The sequence below is a fragment of the Manis javanica genome, chromosome 14 (genome assembly GCF_040802235.1).
Source record: "Manis javanica isolate MJ-LG chromosome 14, MJ_LKY, whole genome shotgun sequence".
Classification (NCBI taxonomy): Eukaryota; Metazoa; Chordata; class Mammalia; order Pholidota; family Manidae; genus Manis; species Manis javanica.
This window is the reverse complement of record NC_133169.1, coordinates 61,783,623-61,800,078: the sequence shown is the minus strand read 5'-3', so window position 1 is coordinate 61,800,078 and position 16,456 is coordinate 61,783,623. Positions and strand designations below refer to the sequence as shown.

Sequence of the window (16,456 nt, the reverse complement as noted above, 5' to 3'; positions counted from 1 at the left end):
TTTAATTAATACTGCTCTAATTAATTGAACATTGATCTTAACTATACATTCATTTCCACCATGAATTGTGTTCATTACAAAGGACTCCAACATGTATTTGTTTCCGCCACAAAAGTCACACTTATGCCCCAAACACCAGGCCCTGTGTGATAATATGTCCAAACTCACACTGCTCAAATAAAACTTTTCCAAGGAACTTGATGTGTTCTCTCTCTGAAGAATGAAACAATTATCTCAACTGCTCCCCATGTTCCTTACAGAGTGTATGAAGCTTCTGTCTTCTCTCCTGCATGCCTCCTGTTTATTGAGCCTTGTGCATGTACTGAGCCTGTTGCATGTTTTCAGATGATTTCTAATTGCACCTCTCTAGGAGATGTACAGCAGCTGCATCAATCTTTCCTCTAATCCACTGATTGAAGAACATCTGCGTAACTATGCACGGTACGTGGTGCTGGGGGAGGCACTGCATGCCAGGGTCATGCCTTTGCTTTGAATTGCATGATCTTTTAAAGTAAATCTCTTAAATTATGAGCCCGGAGCACTTTTAGCAGGAGCTGACACCAAGGAAGAAGAACATTATAACTCTCCCGCCAAATAGAAGGAGGCAGACTTGTAACGGGGCCTTGGAAAGGAAGCCCCTATTGCAGGGGCTTTATTCCAGCAGCAGAGGGCAGAGGAATCTCCTCAGCTTACATACTGTGTTTCCCAGTTGACTTTGGCTTTCAGTCTTTGTTTTAATGGAGTCAAGTACCAAGCACATATAGAAATTAAATTTCCTGTCATAGGTGGAATGAATCCACCTCTGATCAGAATCAGAACTATGAAACAGAGAAGTTTTATTTCATTGATGATTGCACACTGCTCCTTTTGCCACCAGTCTGCCGCACTTAGGAGAAGGAAGGCCCTGCCATTCTGAAACTGCTCTGGCTTAGCTGTTGGGACCACAGTGCCCATCTATAAACCAGTCTAGGAGTAAAAGAAGGGTCCTTCTCAAACAGAAGCATTTATGATTAAAAAATGCATTGACTGTACACAAAAAGGACTACCTTGGAGGTTCCCTGTGGCTTGGGCACCTCCTTGGGCGAATCCCTCGGGGGCATGCCTTTCATTCACCCCTCACCCCCGGGGACTATGCTCCACCCCGACAAAGCAGGACACGGGGTGAATAAAAAGCCATCAAGGGGGGCTCCGCGCCTTCAGTGCCTCATGACTGGCTTATTTCAGAAGAGTTAAGCCCCCAAACCCATCTTAAAAGGAAACTATTGCTTTTTAATCATCAAAATTAGATTTAATTTATTCGATGGAAAGAAAAATACAACATGCCTTTCAGCACTCTTCCAAATTCCTCCAAAATGTGTGGATGTGTGTATGTATACATTGATACACAAACGCGAGTGTATGAGTTGAAGGTGTGAGTTTTATTTCAGAATACTAAGGTACAAGAAGCGTCACGTGAATCCAGCTCAATCTGCTCCAGGTTTCCGTTGAGGCTAGAGGAACACTAAACCTCAGTCATTAAGTGGGCATGCCCCAGGGGTCTCATTAATCTAGTAAACTGAAGGAAACCCTGAGAATCTCCAGTCACTGGTCGCAGCTTTCTGCTAGGATCAGGCTCATGGGTTGCCTAAGACTGGGCGGGCTGCTTCTGGCCACACTGTGCAAAAAGCCCAATGCCCCAGGTGGGAAGGAAATAGAAAAATATACATTCCCTCCCCAGATATTGGTAATGGCTCACTTCTCTTTCTCCCGCCCTGTCTTCCCTACCCCCTATACTCTTCTCTGTCCCTGTCTTAGGTTGGGTGTGTCTTGTGGTACCTGGAAAATTGTGCTTTTGCCCTTACACAGAAGTCAACAACCATACTCCGAGGAAAGGAAGCCCGAAAGCTTGGCAAATGCTTTGGGAGGCAGAAGGAAAATAGCTCTTGTTTCTTCCAGGCTCCTATAGCACCTGGAAACGACAGTTAGCACCACAGAATATTCTCCTGCAAGAAATAACTTCACCCTGTCTTTTGACAAATACGGGAACAAAGCTGAACAATCAACTCGAATCAGAGCTGCAAAAATCAGAGCACAAAATGAGGTTTATAGGGCTACTCAGATATCTGACACTAGATAAACACTTTCTTACTCAGTTTAAGGAACAATCCTTCTGAGTGGAGGCTCAGTTTTGAACCTATCAGATTTATTGGCTTTACCTATTAACAGAGTTTGATTTTAGTGATAGGCAGACACCCCAAAATAAAAATATTCAGTTTATTTAAATAAGCATCCTGACCCCTTCCTGTCACTACCTTATAAATTAGCCTATACTTTACCATGGTTTTAGTTTGGCACGCATTCCATAGGAAGTGAGAAACCCGCTTATTTGTTCAAGCTAGAAAGGGGAGATTTCTCTGATCGACTCATAGCTACACAGAGGCAGAGAGAACCAGTCCAGTTCACTCCCTAGATAAAGATGAATATTTCTAGTTGAAATAAAGATCTTTCAGAGAAGTTAAAACTAGCATGGGAATTTGGGCATGAAAAACACCTAACGGACTCTAGGACCTACTTCATTTTGCCTAAGAGACCCATGGAAAAAGCACCCCATAGAAAGATGCAGTAAGGAAAGGAACCCAGGTGCTCAGCTACCAGTGAGGCTCCAAATTTTGGCCCAAGGATTTGCTTGAAGGTCAAATGACCCCTCTCGGATAACAGGGATTATGTAACTTAACAGGGGTTGCTGGTGATTATATAACTTTGGTAATCAATGGCAGTCACTGGGTTGGAGTTAGCTGCAAACATACCACTGAATGGCCCTGTGAGTATAGCCCTAGGAGGAGTGGGACAAGGGACTCCAGCCACACACTGGCACTGTATTTTAGTTCCAAAGAAATTTTTATTTTTCCCGGTAAAGGAAAAATAGGCACAATAAATACAACATTTTAAAGAGTATCAGCGATATGAAGGAGTTCTGTTTACTATTTATTTTTCTAAATTGGTCACAGCTTGATAGCAAAGAATCTAAATTTCTTTCCAATGCCCATTAAAATTAGATTCAACTCTATTTTTTGAACAGCTTTCCCAGTGTGTTTCAAGTGCAGAGGATGACTTTGTTCATAGCAAGCAGATTTATCTTTACTTGTTCTTATAAAGGACAAGCTGGTTTTGAGTTACTGCAACTCCACAGGAATGTTTGCAATTGCTTGTCTTAAAATGCCAATAAGACATTCATTTCCCAAAGTTTAAGTCTATCTGAGATCTGCAACACATGACATGAGCATTGATTCCAGTTACCATTAGGCAGAGGGCATTAACTCCTAGCCACCACCAGCCACACCCTGTCTGACCACAGTGGCACCAGGGGGTCAACCGCAGGAAACCCCTAATCCTAGCACCAACATCAGAGTGGACTCCTTAAAAAACATTAAGTAATAAACACTATTAGTGTGAGTTTTACTGCCAAGGAATTAGCCACACTGGGAATTATACATCCAGAGCCAAGAGCCAGGACCAGATATTTTGCATAGATGTCAAGGTGGTTCAACAGGCACTTCAAAGATAGTGTTACATTTGGCCCCAGGTGATGCAAGGGCTGGCAGTGCTCATCTGCTGTGCCCCACAGGAGGTCAGAGTTCAGAGAGCCCCTACTACCACCACACACACACACACATTTCTGTCCTTATTGCCAGGACACCATTCTAAACAGGAAAATGAGTAGAGCTGAGGCCCTGGCTGAATCCTGTCCCAAGCAGAGCACACCCTCTGTCCACTGAACAGAATTCCCAGAATCATGATGGAAAATGCAGTCAGCCCAAAAAGGAATCCTTGATCCTGCAACAAATGCATCCTTGCCATAATGTCTCTGGTTATAGTAAAATAATCACATTTTAATCTTGTCTTAAAAGTTTGATCTCGAAGTATTTATGTTTAACTCATGCTTTTTAAGGATTCTTGAAGGGATAGTTACATAATTACTCAGTCATTGGTATGTTAACCAAGCTATCTGTGCATGTTGATTGCATAGTTCTGGAGTGAGTCCCCTAGAACTGGTTGAATCTTAGCAATGTAACAGTTCAGAAAAGTTTAAGTGTTTGTTAAAGTTCATTAGAAGAGTTCTTCTCCAAAACAATAGTTCCAGTTTCTAAGCCTGATCTGGAGTGTTTTCATGTGTTTTCATTTCTGATACACTAGCTCTGGGGTCCAGAGCCAATCAATCAGCAAGAGTTGACACTGGGGACCTGGGGTGGTGACCCCTGTTCCAGAAATGCTCAGAGCCTATCTGGCCTTCCGGTTCACACCTCCCTGTGTTTCTCCAGGTGTTCTGTGCTCCCTGCACAGGGTCAAATGAGTTTCAGAGAGAAAACCCTTATTTCATAGTGAAGCTTTGTCCCTATAACTTGGAGGAGAAAGAAGACCCCAATCTTGAACCATTTCTCCAGATTACATTAAGTGACAAGTTCCTCTTTGAAAAGGGCCCCAATTTTGCATTGTCACTGGCTGTTCCATAGTAGAATCTTGTGTAAAGAGAAAAATTGTCCACGTTATAGGGAACAGTTAAAATGATCAGGTCTTTCCAGCATCTTAGTACAACTTAGTAAACTCTTTATAACCGCTGCCAGAGTTCTCAAGATTGACCAGGGCAAGGGAGAAAGTATATTCCTCCACAGGTAAACAGTGAAACAGAATTTAGTATCAGAGTATGCTGAGCCGAGTCACAGCAAAAGCTGTGGTACCTAAGAACCCTGTTTTGTCTAGAGCACTGCCCTTTGAAGGCTGGAGATGGGCAGGTGGAGCCCCCCATGCAGTACAAGTGGGAGACCTGCCTTGGAAACCCAGTCATCCTGTGAGAAGTCCATTATGCTAGCATGCTTATTCCGGTTCAGTGTGGTCACAGACCTTAAGAACTTACAACCGCCTTCTCCCACCTCCACCTTCCTCTCCTCCCTCCCTGCAGAGTCCAGTTGAGAACAGTGCAGGTAGAGTCCCTTCCTGAATGCCATGTCCCTGGGTTGCCAGGGTGCGCATTTCAACCTCTGTAGCTTTAAGCTACGCGTTCTGATCTGCCAGAATAAGGCATGGCCCTTCATCCAGCGAGCTCTTAATCCATGGAGAACGGAGGGAGGATACAGTTAAGGCACAGCAAACTCCGTGAACGGCAGGTGAAATCCATGAGAGCAGTGACCCTCAATAGCACTATTGTGTCCCCAGCGTCTAGCTTGGTACCTGGCACATTATAGGGACCTCATAAATATTGAAGAGAGGGAGAATTAAGGAGAGGAAAAGAAGGAAGAAAAAGAAAAGAGAAAACAGAAGACTAAGCCTGTCATCCCATAGAAAGAATGATGTCCTTTGTATAAATCTAGGACATTTGATTCCAAGTCCACCTACGTACAGTCAGTTTCATTCAGGTACTTTTGATATAAGTTTCCATTCTTTGAACTAGAAACCAGTTTTTTAGTGTATGGGATTTATAGTTATGGCCTTAGTAAAGCTCTCAAGAAGATCACAAAAGTAGCAGTCTACCTGTTTTGATTATCAGTGCAAATGTAATGCATGCCCATGGACCATTTTAGACAATCCTTTAAATTGCTGTCTGCTCACCATGAGCTATGGAAATATGGAATCCATGCCTAGATGAGTCAGCAAGCTAGATTACTTGAAAAACTGTCATTTAAATTTAAGCCTTTTCTTCTTTCCAATTTTGGTCACTAAGAATGTGCTTTCATATCCAAAAATGAAATCAAGGAGCAGCAAATTATCTGAATAATTCATGCCAGAATTACCCAAACACGTTTGTTGTTTTGAATACTGGTAATTCAGGACTAGGTAATTGAAGGGTTCAGAGAGGCTTGAATTATCCTGATATTATTCAGATAAATGCCTCAAATTAACATTTTACTTGGTATAGACTCAGCTCTAATCATGCCAGGTTTTGTCCGGTAGAAAGTGTTCTTTTTCATGCTTTTGACTACAGTACACCTTATATTAAGAGCAGAAATACTCTGTCATTGTCTAATGATGATATTACCCTTAGACTACAACCTCAGCCTTGTTTTTTAACTTTTATTTATTTTTAATTTAATTTTTGTGTCAAAATGCTGTAAGTACATGTAATAAGTAATGCTGGCACTGTAACAAAAACTGGCTGGCCTCTCTGCCCAACTTACCCTGTTTCCTAATCCCACTCCCCTGAATCAACCACTTCCTTTTCCTTCAGATGTTTTTCTAGTACTCTGTATTTCTAAATAACATTCTCATATAGATTTTCAATTTTAGATATTCTTTCCATCATCTGTTGGCATCCTACTATAGAAAATAAAAATGATAGCTCCTACTTTAAAGCATATACAATGTACCAGGGCATATTCCAAGTGCTTTATGTATATGAGCTGTTTTAATCTTCACAATGATATGATAGGGTAGCAACTATTATTACCAAATTTTGAAAATTGGAAACCAAGGCTAAGAGAGATTAAATATCTTGGTCATGGTTACATGATAATGATGATAATAAAAATTATTGCCCCAGGGTTTGAACTCAGTCGGTCTGGTTCCAAAATCCATATCCTCAACAATGAACCGAATTTGTCCAGTTCTAGTTTAGCAGCCAACACTGCCCCCAACCCAAACACACACACACACACACACACACACACACACATAGACACACACCTACTTCCTCTTCCTGTTATCCATATGGTTGTATCACTCTTTGGGATTAAATTTAGTATTCAGTGTTTATTATTATTATTATGACATTGGATCCATGTGATATGCTGTATTACATTTCCTTTCTCATATAACTGTTTTCCCTGGAGATAATAATTTTGATGTCTTATCTTATAGTTCATGTCTAAACACTCTGCTAAAGACAGAAATATTTCAGTGCACCCAGATAAATCAGGTATCTCTCAGTTTCGGTCCATTCATGGAGACACCCTCTTTCCTCCTGCCCCAATCTCTACTGCTGCTATCTGGAAGTGCTACACTGCTGTCATTGTAGAGTCTCCCATGTACATCATTCCAGGAATCTCTTTTGCTTCTCTCCTGTGTAGAGCCCTATTTCCTGAATCTATCTTTATTTTTTTTCCCCTTTGTTTCATTCTCTTGCTTTAGTAAGCACATCTTCACAGCCTGCAAAGGTGAATAAGTGCTAAATTTTCTGAGACCTTGCCTGCCTTAAAATATCTTTAGTTCACCCTCATACTGAATTAAGAGTGTTTGGCTAGGTATAGAATTCTAGGTAGGAAATTATTTTATCTGAGAATCTTGAACACATTTCTTCATTTTCATGTTTTTAATGTGTCTGTTGAGAAGCTCCATTCCTCTCTAATTGCTAATCCCTTGAAAGCTTTTATGATTTTCTCTTTATCCCCAGTATTTTGATTTCTTGATACTTTGCCATGATTTTCATTTTCATTCCTGGAGGCTTTTTCAATCTAATGCTTGAGTTCTTGAAAATGTTTTTGTTCTGGGAAAAAAAAATGAAAGTTTTCTCCCCTCCAATTTCTGTTCACTCTTCCTAGAAATCCTATTATTCTAATGTTGGACACACTGTACCAACCCTCAGATTTTCTAATCATTCTTCTGCCTTTATCCCTTTTTTTAGTTGTTTCTTTCACTTTTTTTTAGGTCTTCCTAGGATCTTTACTGAACTTTACCTTCCAATCTTTTTAATTTTTTATTTCTGCTATTGTTAATTTCTAATGGTACTTTGTTGGTTTTCTTTGTTCCTTTTTTTATAGCATTATATTTGCAAGACATTTAACTTTTACAATCAAATGCAAATGTACAATTTTTTCTTTCCTTTCTTTTTACAGTAAAGGTAACATACTATACACACAGCTTTGTGTCTTGCTTTTCCTCACCTAACACAGGGAAGGGCTTTATGTATTAGTATGTAGAGAGCTTCTTCATTCTTTTACATAGCCACATATTATTTTATTGTATCAGTTTACTGTTTTTAGACCTTTACTTTTATTGAGATTCTGGTCTTTTTTGTTGATTTATAGCAGCTCTTCGATGTTACTAATTATGATTAACCTTTTGTAATACGAATTGTAAACATTTTCCCCACTTTTTCTTTACTTGTTATTATCACACTGAATTAAGAGTCTCTCTGGCTCATGCCTTGCAAAATGTAACCTCCAGTTTTTCTTCACATTGGGAAAGGGAAGGCCACCTAGCTGCACTGGGTCAGGGAGATCATCTGGGGTATAGACTGCTACTTTCAAAAAATTTTCAAATAATCTTCCCATTTACAGCACCCCCATAGCACCTACTGTAATCTTCAGAAGTACATGCTATGTCTAGTTTCTGTGTCTTGCTGCAAATCAGTTTGTTGGGTTCCCTGCCTGTAGACCTAGATTTCTGTTTTTTCTGCTCTGCTAAATCAATTCCATATGTCTATCCACCTTTCATTTCTGAAATATTATTGGAATTTTTCTGTTATCTCCTCTCCTATTTCCCTTATTCATTGAGGCCTACGCCTTTTTTATTTCTTTACTTTCATTTTAGTGTTGTTTCATCATAAAGGGGTGATAAATATGTGTATTTAATTCACCATGCTTAATCAGAAATCCCTAGAATGTCTTTTAATCAACCAGGCTTTTCTGTTGCCTTCTTTCTTTTCTTACCTATGGACAACTCTAAAGTTCTATTCAAAGCAATAAATAAAAATCATAACTTGCAGATGGTGATCATCAAAATATTTACTAGAACACTGAGAATAGACTACATGGTCTTTGTAAGCAGTCATGATTTGGGGGCTACAAAACCACACTTGGGGCTCTCCACTCCACCCAGATAAGTCCTCATGTTTCTGAGTAACATCACCAGAAACAGACTGCTTTTGTCTGGCCTAGAGACAAGAAGGAATTTAGTAATACATAAACTTGCCCACCCTCAGAAAATGAGTCTTCTTGGGAGATTTTATACCCAGAATGGAACTAATATCTCATGAAAATTAATGCACCAACTCAGAAGGAAATTGACTTAAAAAGCAAACATTCTAAGGCTTGAGCTTGTGTTTCTTTCCACAGGCTTACTACGTATGGAATATGGAGGCAAAAACAGCATTACTGTTCCCTCATTTCTTCCTTTTCCCATACACTTACTTCCCACATGCTACTACTCAATAATCCCACAACCTGAAGAGAAAACATCTTCTTTGAACTATTAAGATTCAAGCTTGTTGGACAGTAAAAGGTGTCACCAGTGGATCCATGTAGTTAAAATATGGATTCTACTCAACCAGCAGGACTTCCCTGTGTATCTTGTTTGGCTCTGATACAATTCACTTGACTATAGAATTTTGCCTAGATTCCAATTAGCCTGATGGAGAAATTACTTTCGAAGCCAAATTCAAGAGCATTCTCTAAGTGGGTGTTATCATATGACCGGCTTGTGTTGTTTAACAAGTCATTTATATGAGAAGAGGATACTTTGCCTACTGGAATGAAGTGTTCCTCAGTGTGGTTTGTGTGAGGACAATTTCCATTTTTGGTGAGCTGTTTAATGGTGGTGTCTTAACCGTAGTTTTATCTAATTTTGGCCTTGTGGTTTCTCTTTTGCTTAGGCATAATGACATCAACAGAAAAATGAAGAAATCCTACAGCATAAAGCACATTGCTGAGCCAGAGTCAAAAGAACTCTTCTTGTAAATCACTTGTTATTATCTCTCATTGCTGCCCTCTGGACACGACTGGAAATTTCTGGACTGTCCTCTGGAATTAGAACCATGAGACCAATGCCTCATCAGCAGAAGAACAGACTATCAGGATGCCTTACATTTATAGCAGTAGACTGTATAAGACACATTTTGGGGTGATATTTGTATATATAACTTGTTTTTAAAGAGATGCTGTTTAAAAGCATGTTTGGGCAAATGTATGCTTTTTAGGACTGGATTGATTCAATCTCCAGGACATTCACCAAACCACTGACACCATTCTGTATCTCATCAGTTGCATGAGTATTTGCTCAAGTTGATTGAACTTCTCTTTCCCTCTAATACGGACAGTTTGGTCCCAGCTCCTCAACGAGACCAGGTCAGTGCTTTTGTTTTCTGTCAAGAGTGTTTTTTTCTGTCATTTCTACTTTTTGTATAAAGGAAAAATAAAACAATGTTAACAGCACTGATAAGCTTGGGGTACCTACTTTCTAATAAGTCTGTGATGTTCTGATTTCTAAAGAACTTTGAGCATATGTCAAATGCTGATATTTTATTTCAAGAACAAACTGCCCAGTTTAGCTGTTTTCCCCTGGGGGTCAAATAAAACATGAGTTTTCATTATGTAGTAAAGGATCAGACAAATATATAAAGTAAGTCAGTTCCTTCTGTCTTCTCAAATCTAAGCATTAACATCAGAAAATACTAATGACAACTAAGGATTTAGCCCCTTCTTGGGTCACTTTTTTCTGCCTCTTACACATTATGAGGACTGTTTAATCCCTCTAGGAGACAGTGTGGAGCCTGAGCTCAGCACAGCCCCATTGTTGATGCAGCTCTTTGAATCCATGTAAGCGGTAAATTATAGATGATTTCGTCCTATCATGTAAAAATATATTTCTGTTGAAACTTCACGAGTTTTATTTTCAAAGTGTTGGCAGGGCATTGACGAGGCCTGTCAAATCTTAGTTTGCAAGTAGGTGTTCTTACCAGTAGGAGGGAGCACTGTATACTACTAAGAGTTATTAGCAATGTGCCTGCAGTCAAATGTGGACCAATCTGTATCCTGGTGGACAAAGCAGTACAGGCACTGAATGAGAAGCTGATCTTGCATATATGGGTCATCTGACAAACTTGGGCTTGATGAGATGCAATGAGATACAAAAGGAGCTTGTATGTTAGTGTTTTTTGTAATAGCCACACTTACTATTACTCCCATTCTAAAGATTAGAAAATAAAACTTCAGAAAACTTAAGCTCCTATCCAAGGTAACCCTACTAGTAAATTGCAGAACTGGCTTTGGTACATGCTTCTTCGTGATCCATACTCACTACCCCATCTACCATGCACTACACTATCTGCTTAGTGTGCCGTCCACCTCCCCAGGACACAGGAAGCATGGGTTGTGTTGACTCTACTTCTGGACACCTCTTTGGTCTTAGGCAAGAGTTGATAAATCTGCCTCCTTGATAAATTGGGAAAAGGGTAACACTGGCCCACCTTCATATCAAGGAGGTAGGTCCCTCCCGATTTACAAACCAACATGTGCCGGAACTGCCACCGATTTACTCTGTGCTCGCTGTGTCTGGTGAGCGCCTGTTGTTAGAGCATGATGCTTGAGATGCTCATAGAGAATGTGTGGCAAGCATATGAGAAACATAGATGCCCCTGCTTCCAGCCTGGTGAAGAGGTGATGCTGGAACCACACATGAGCCAGACCTTTGGGACCTAGCCCTAGACTGGGCCTGTGAAAGGAGACCCAGAGGGTGTTCTGGCCCAAGGAGGTCCCAGTTTTGTTCTTAGACACGCTGTTTATAAACTTGAATGTTGAAGGGGGCTGGGCAGTCTGCCGAGATTTTATGAACCAAAGACAGAGTTCCCAATTAAACATAGCAAAGAAAATTTCAAGTTTTAAAGAAAGAGATGCTACCTTGACCTAGAAAACTGGCAATTCTGTGGTTTACCAACACTAGCATTTTAGATGACACAGTACTAAGTGCAGAAGAGCAAAGAATCAAAAAAGATAAAACAGGAAAGTTTAGCCGATTTGGATGAACCAGACTGCAAGACAGAAGGTACATTCTGTGTTTAATGGTGTTGGTAGGACACTAAAATGCTGGTCCTTAAATCACAACTGTACAATAGCTTACTATCCAAGTTCTTTATGAAATGGATAAATTATGTTTGCTTGAAATTAATAGAAATGTTTTACTTACCACAAACTTAGTTTTGCGCAGAATTTTAAAAGTGAAAACACAAACTCTTATTTCCTTCCAGAAATGCAGACACATTTACATGTTAAAAAAGAGAGAGAGTTTCATTTTAGTCAGCAGAAGGCTGGACCACCTCCCACCCCCCCAGCTGCCTCCCACTGGGCCAGTAAAGTGAGTAAAGCTCTATATCTGCATGCCTAATTACATGCAGCAGAGCAGGAAACTCAGCTCCATTGTAAAAACCTCTCATAACATCTGTCAGCGTCTTTTAAAGACTGGCTTCTTTTATGTCACTAAAGGGACTTGTATGGCTGAGGTTCAACACAGCAAATTAAGACTGTTTCTTAGAAGTGATAACCAAACCTTCACCAATCTGAACAGATTGAATTCCCATTATTTATTCTCATAAAACACTAGTATCAAGGCCTCAACGCTAGTAAGAAATTTCTAGATGTTCATCATGAGGCTGGGAGTGGGGATGAGACCCTCAAAGGGTATCTTAAGGTAAATTTTGAGGATTTTTGAGCGAATATTCACAGGCAACATACTGGATGGTACAGGCTAGAGAAGTAACTACAAAATGAATAATGCCCTGAAAGACTCCTTCATATAAAAATGGGTTAAATGTTATTTCTTCAGCAACCACCTACATGCATAAAGATAAGTTGTTAAGGCAAAGTAAGAATAAGAGATTCATTGCAACAGCATTGATACCATCTCCACACATAAAAATGGAGCTGGTGTTATCTAGTGCCTGTAACTCTTATTTGTTGGTGGGTCTGTCTTTAAGTCCTGGGTTCTCTCTGGTATTGTGTCCCTTTATTCTTTTAATGACCACATAGTTTAACAGAACTTTTCAAGATGCCTGTTGCTTAATGAAACCATTAGTTTGTTGATCTCAACAGAATCTTTGTGTCGCCTCTCAAAAATGACAGTTTGTAAATACCTGCTATAGCAGTTTTCTTCAATACCCAGTGTCTGCCTTCTCATGCCTTCCCCATTCCTTTTCTGCTACCCCTTCCGCCCCTCCTTTCCTTTGTCCTTGTCTCTCTCCCTCCCTCCCTCCTTCCCCTCCTCTTTACTGCCATCTTCCTCCTTTTTTGCTCTCTTGTCTGTCCTCAGTTCCCAAGACCGCTAAACCCCTCCCACAGGATCGTCCTTGGAAGAAGCCTAGCAAAGGACTCACAGTACATAGACATGGGCTGGACCCATATTTACAGTGAAGAGCAGGTCACAGCCCCCTTCCTGCCAGAGCATGCAAGCAGAACAAGCATCTTTCTGTAAGCTGGTGTAGCCAACAGACTGAGTACATGCCAAGAGTGAGGCCCTGTGCCAGGCACTCTTCTCAAACAGAAAGATCTAGAAGTTGATATCAACCAAAGTGGGGGCATATGAGGATTTGTAAGTTTACCAAATTGTGCATTTGGGGGACTTGTGGGGAAAAGTAGCCTAACTCGTTTATAGCAGTGGTTCTGCTGCACATTAGAACTGCCTGGGGGAGCTTTTAAAACTGATGCCAAAGCTGAGCCCCATAACAAATCTCTCCAGAGGGTTGGGGGGACCGCGCATCAGTATTTATAAAAAACAAAACCACAATTCCGATTGTGCAACCAAGTTTCAAAACCAGCGCCTTGCTGCTCAAAGTGTGGCAGGCAAAGTCAGCATTGGCATTAGCTGGGAACATATTAGAGACACAGAATCTTCTGGCATTCACCATGGCCACTGTTCTTGATTTTGTGGTGCTGTGAACTGTCTACTGAGACAATATATGAGAAGATAGTTTGACCAAAAGGAGCCCCTTCCTCAAGGATGGTGAAGATCGGTGTGCCCTTAAGCCTGGGGTGGGGTTTGGATGAGAGACTATTGGGTGCTTTAGAGGAGTGTCATTTGCACTGTTATGTTTAACATGCCTTTTGATTGAAAATCACATTCAACACAATAATTTCAAGTGTACAAAATCAAAAATCATATAATTATAGAAAGGAAGGCTTCTTTTCCGGATGGGATAGGTGGAAGAACAACAATCTTGCAATAAAGGATGGAGTCGTCATACTTTTATGCTTAATACTACTATTGGAGCCAGCATTTTTCCATTACTATTTCTCTAAATTTCCTAAAATCTGTATTTATAGAGGTCAAATCATCAGAAAGCTACCTGGCTGTCAGTGGCAGAACCAAGTTACAAAAGCACATGAAGACAAAGACTAAAACCCACTTCCAGTACCACACTCCCCAGTCACCATGCAGGGGCTCCCCCAAATATTCCAGTGAGATACATGATACATTTCATGACCTCACTACACACTGCAGTGCTATATTGAATGCCAGAGATACTACTTTGTTTATACAACACACACGGTCTTGCCAATGAATTTCAGCTGCAAACAAGTTCACTATGGATTCAATGAGACCGAAAAATGACAATGGAACGTTCCTGGGTGAAAGGATTTATACCCAACTTTTTTCCCACCATGGCAGGTCAGGCACTAGAATCCTGTCCACTCAGAGCAAGTCTGCATACAGCAAGCCTGTCTCTGCCTCTGGGCCTCTCTGGCCCTGCAGCCATCCCAGTCTCTGTCCTCAGAGCTGCCACCACTCCAGTCTTTGCTCTCCTGCAGCCCTGCAGCCCTGCAGCTATGCTGCACAGAGCACTGGGCGGAGCTCTTTATAGAGTCAATAACAACGTATTGCCCACACATGTGCAGTGAGCCAGCCCACCAGGGCCAAGGAAGGATCCTGGCCACAGGAACCTTCACTTTCTCCACACACACAAACACATTAGAAACACATACACAGTGAACGCCTACCACAGTTCTGTCCCAAGTAGTGGAAACACAGTCATAAATCTATGGTGATAAACACATAGTGCTTTTGATAAAATGTGGAAAATCTGAGTTAAACAAGATAAATTTGAGAAGGGTAGCAATCTGTTGCGATGTTGTGCTCATATTTATAACTATATTGTTCCTTTCTATGGAATTTGTTCTTGCAGTTCAACCAGCAAGGAACTAGGACAAAGGGATTTAAATTCTCTTGTTTCTGGTAAGCAGTATTGGTCATTAGTTGTCTCAAAATCCTTTCTCCCTTGCTTCCTAATTAAGAGAAGTCAGTTAAATGTTCTCAGGTAAAGTTACTTTCCAGATGCCCTTAAAAGTAGTAGCGGCCATGTGATTCGGTTCTGACTAATAAAAAGTCCGTGAAGATCACAGAGCGGTACTTTAGGAAGTTTCATGGAGGAAGGCACTTCCTTGGAACTTGTCTTTTGACCCGGTACTTTCCCCTCTGGGATAAAGCAGCAGCCCTTGCAGCCAAGAAAACAAATCACATTTCAAACAGGAAGAGAAGAAAAGCCAAAGAACCTGGTTCTGTGAGCAGCTGTGGAGGCCCTGGACTGTCTGCCCTATCGCTTACGTGAGTAAAATCAGCACTTTGCATTGACTAAGCTGCTGATATCTGGCTTCTGTAGGAGTTTCCATATATAAAATGTAATCAATGTACTTATCATACAGAATAAAGAGTATACATCCAGGTCATTGGAATAAAGCCACGTTTCACAAATTGTATTCTGTCTGCCACTAGGTCTAGGAGGTGATTAGCTGTGCTCCAGGACTGAAGTATATTTTGCTCATTTGGTAAACAGGGCATGCAAAATCCTATAACCCATTGTGACACACCACCTTCAGACACGCAGGACTCCTCCCCCAGCTGTGGGCAGTGCTGCTGGCCCCGAGCCCGCAGGGGGATAGTCTTCTCTGGGAACTGCCCTTGGCTGTAGAGAGCCCCTTGCCCACCATCACCCTGCTCCCCAGGGCAGCCTGTATCCAGTGACTGGTCAGCGGCAGGGTGTCTAGGCCTGGCCCCTCACTCAGCTGGAGACAACGGCACAAAGCCGCCCGGCTCCAGAGCTCCCCATGGGTTTCGTCCATCGTCCTCCTCTGCCTTGTCCTGCCTCCTCCTGGCCTGCCCTCAGGTGGCAGTCAGGAGCAACTACTATAAATGTCCTGCACCCTAATCTCAAGGTCAGAGTCACCTTACCAGGGAACTCCATCTGACAGTGCACGTCATGAAGAATCTCAGAGAACAAAAGAAATGTGTTTCCTTGTGTTTGGTGCTTAAGAGGATGTGTAAACCAGAGAACTTTTCTTTTAGAACTCTTTTCATACCCCCCCAGAGGGTCTTCTCTCAGTATGAGTTTAGGACCTACTGGAATCAATTTGACATGGTACAAATTTATGTACATACTGTACTTACGTGGAATGTGGACCTAATATGATGAAGGCCCAGTGTCAAATCAAAATGTATGTGTCCGAGCAGAACTATTCAGCCATATCTCAGAGACATGTAGCCAAAGTTATGTTCTATTTGAATGCAACTTCATTTGTTTGCTAATAATGTCAAATTGATACTTAATGTAGTAGCCTGTGGCTGCTGTGATCCTAACGTTCCACTCCCAGGGTCCCTCCACAGGTATGGGCCCAGATGTAATCCATCAACCTCATTTCACAGCTGACGGCTGAACTACATCCCATGTCCCCAAAGAATAGTCATCTCTGAACTATGGCATTTATCAAAAATCAATATAAAAAATAGC

The 16,456-nt window shown here is 41.2% G+C and overlaps 1 protein-coding gene across 6 annotated transcripts in view; it reads left to right on the top strand.

The window, feature by feature from the left end:
* SNCAIP (synuclein alpha interacting protein) overlaps window positions 1-10,116 on the top strand; it is a 142,499-nt gene extending 132,383 nt beyond the window's left edge. For 5 of the 6 annotated variants that reach the window (XM_017663906.3, XM_037005259.2, XM_017663907.3 and 2 more), the window contains 2 exons: window positions 371-441; window positions 9,560-10,116. In XM_017663906.3, coding sequence (XP_017519395.2) covers window positions 371-441; window positions 9,560-9,644 — 156 coding nt within the window. In that variant the 3' untranslated portion in view covers window positions 9,645-10,116. The remainder of the gene's footprint in view (window positions 1-370; window positions 442-9,559) is intronic. The other variant, XM_017663910.3, reaches the window with a different exon arrangement.
* The last annotated feature ends 6,340 nt before the right edge of the window (window positions 10,117-16,456 follow it).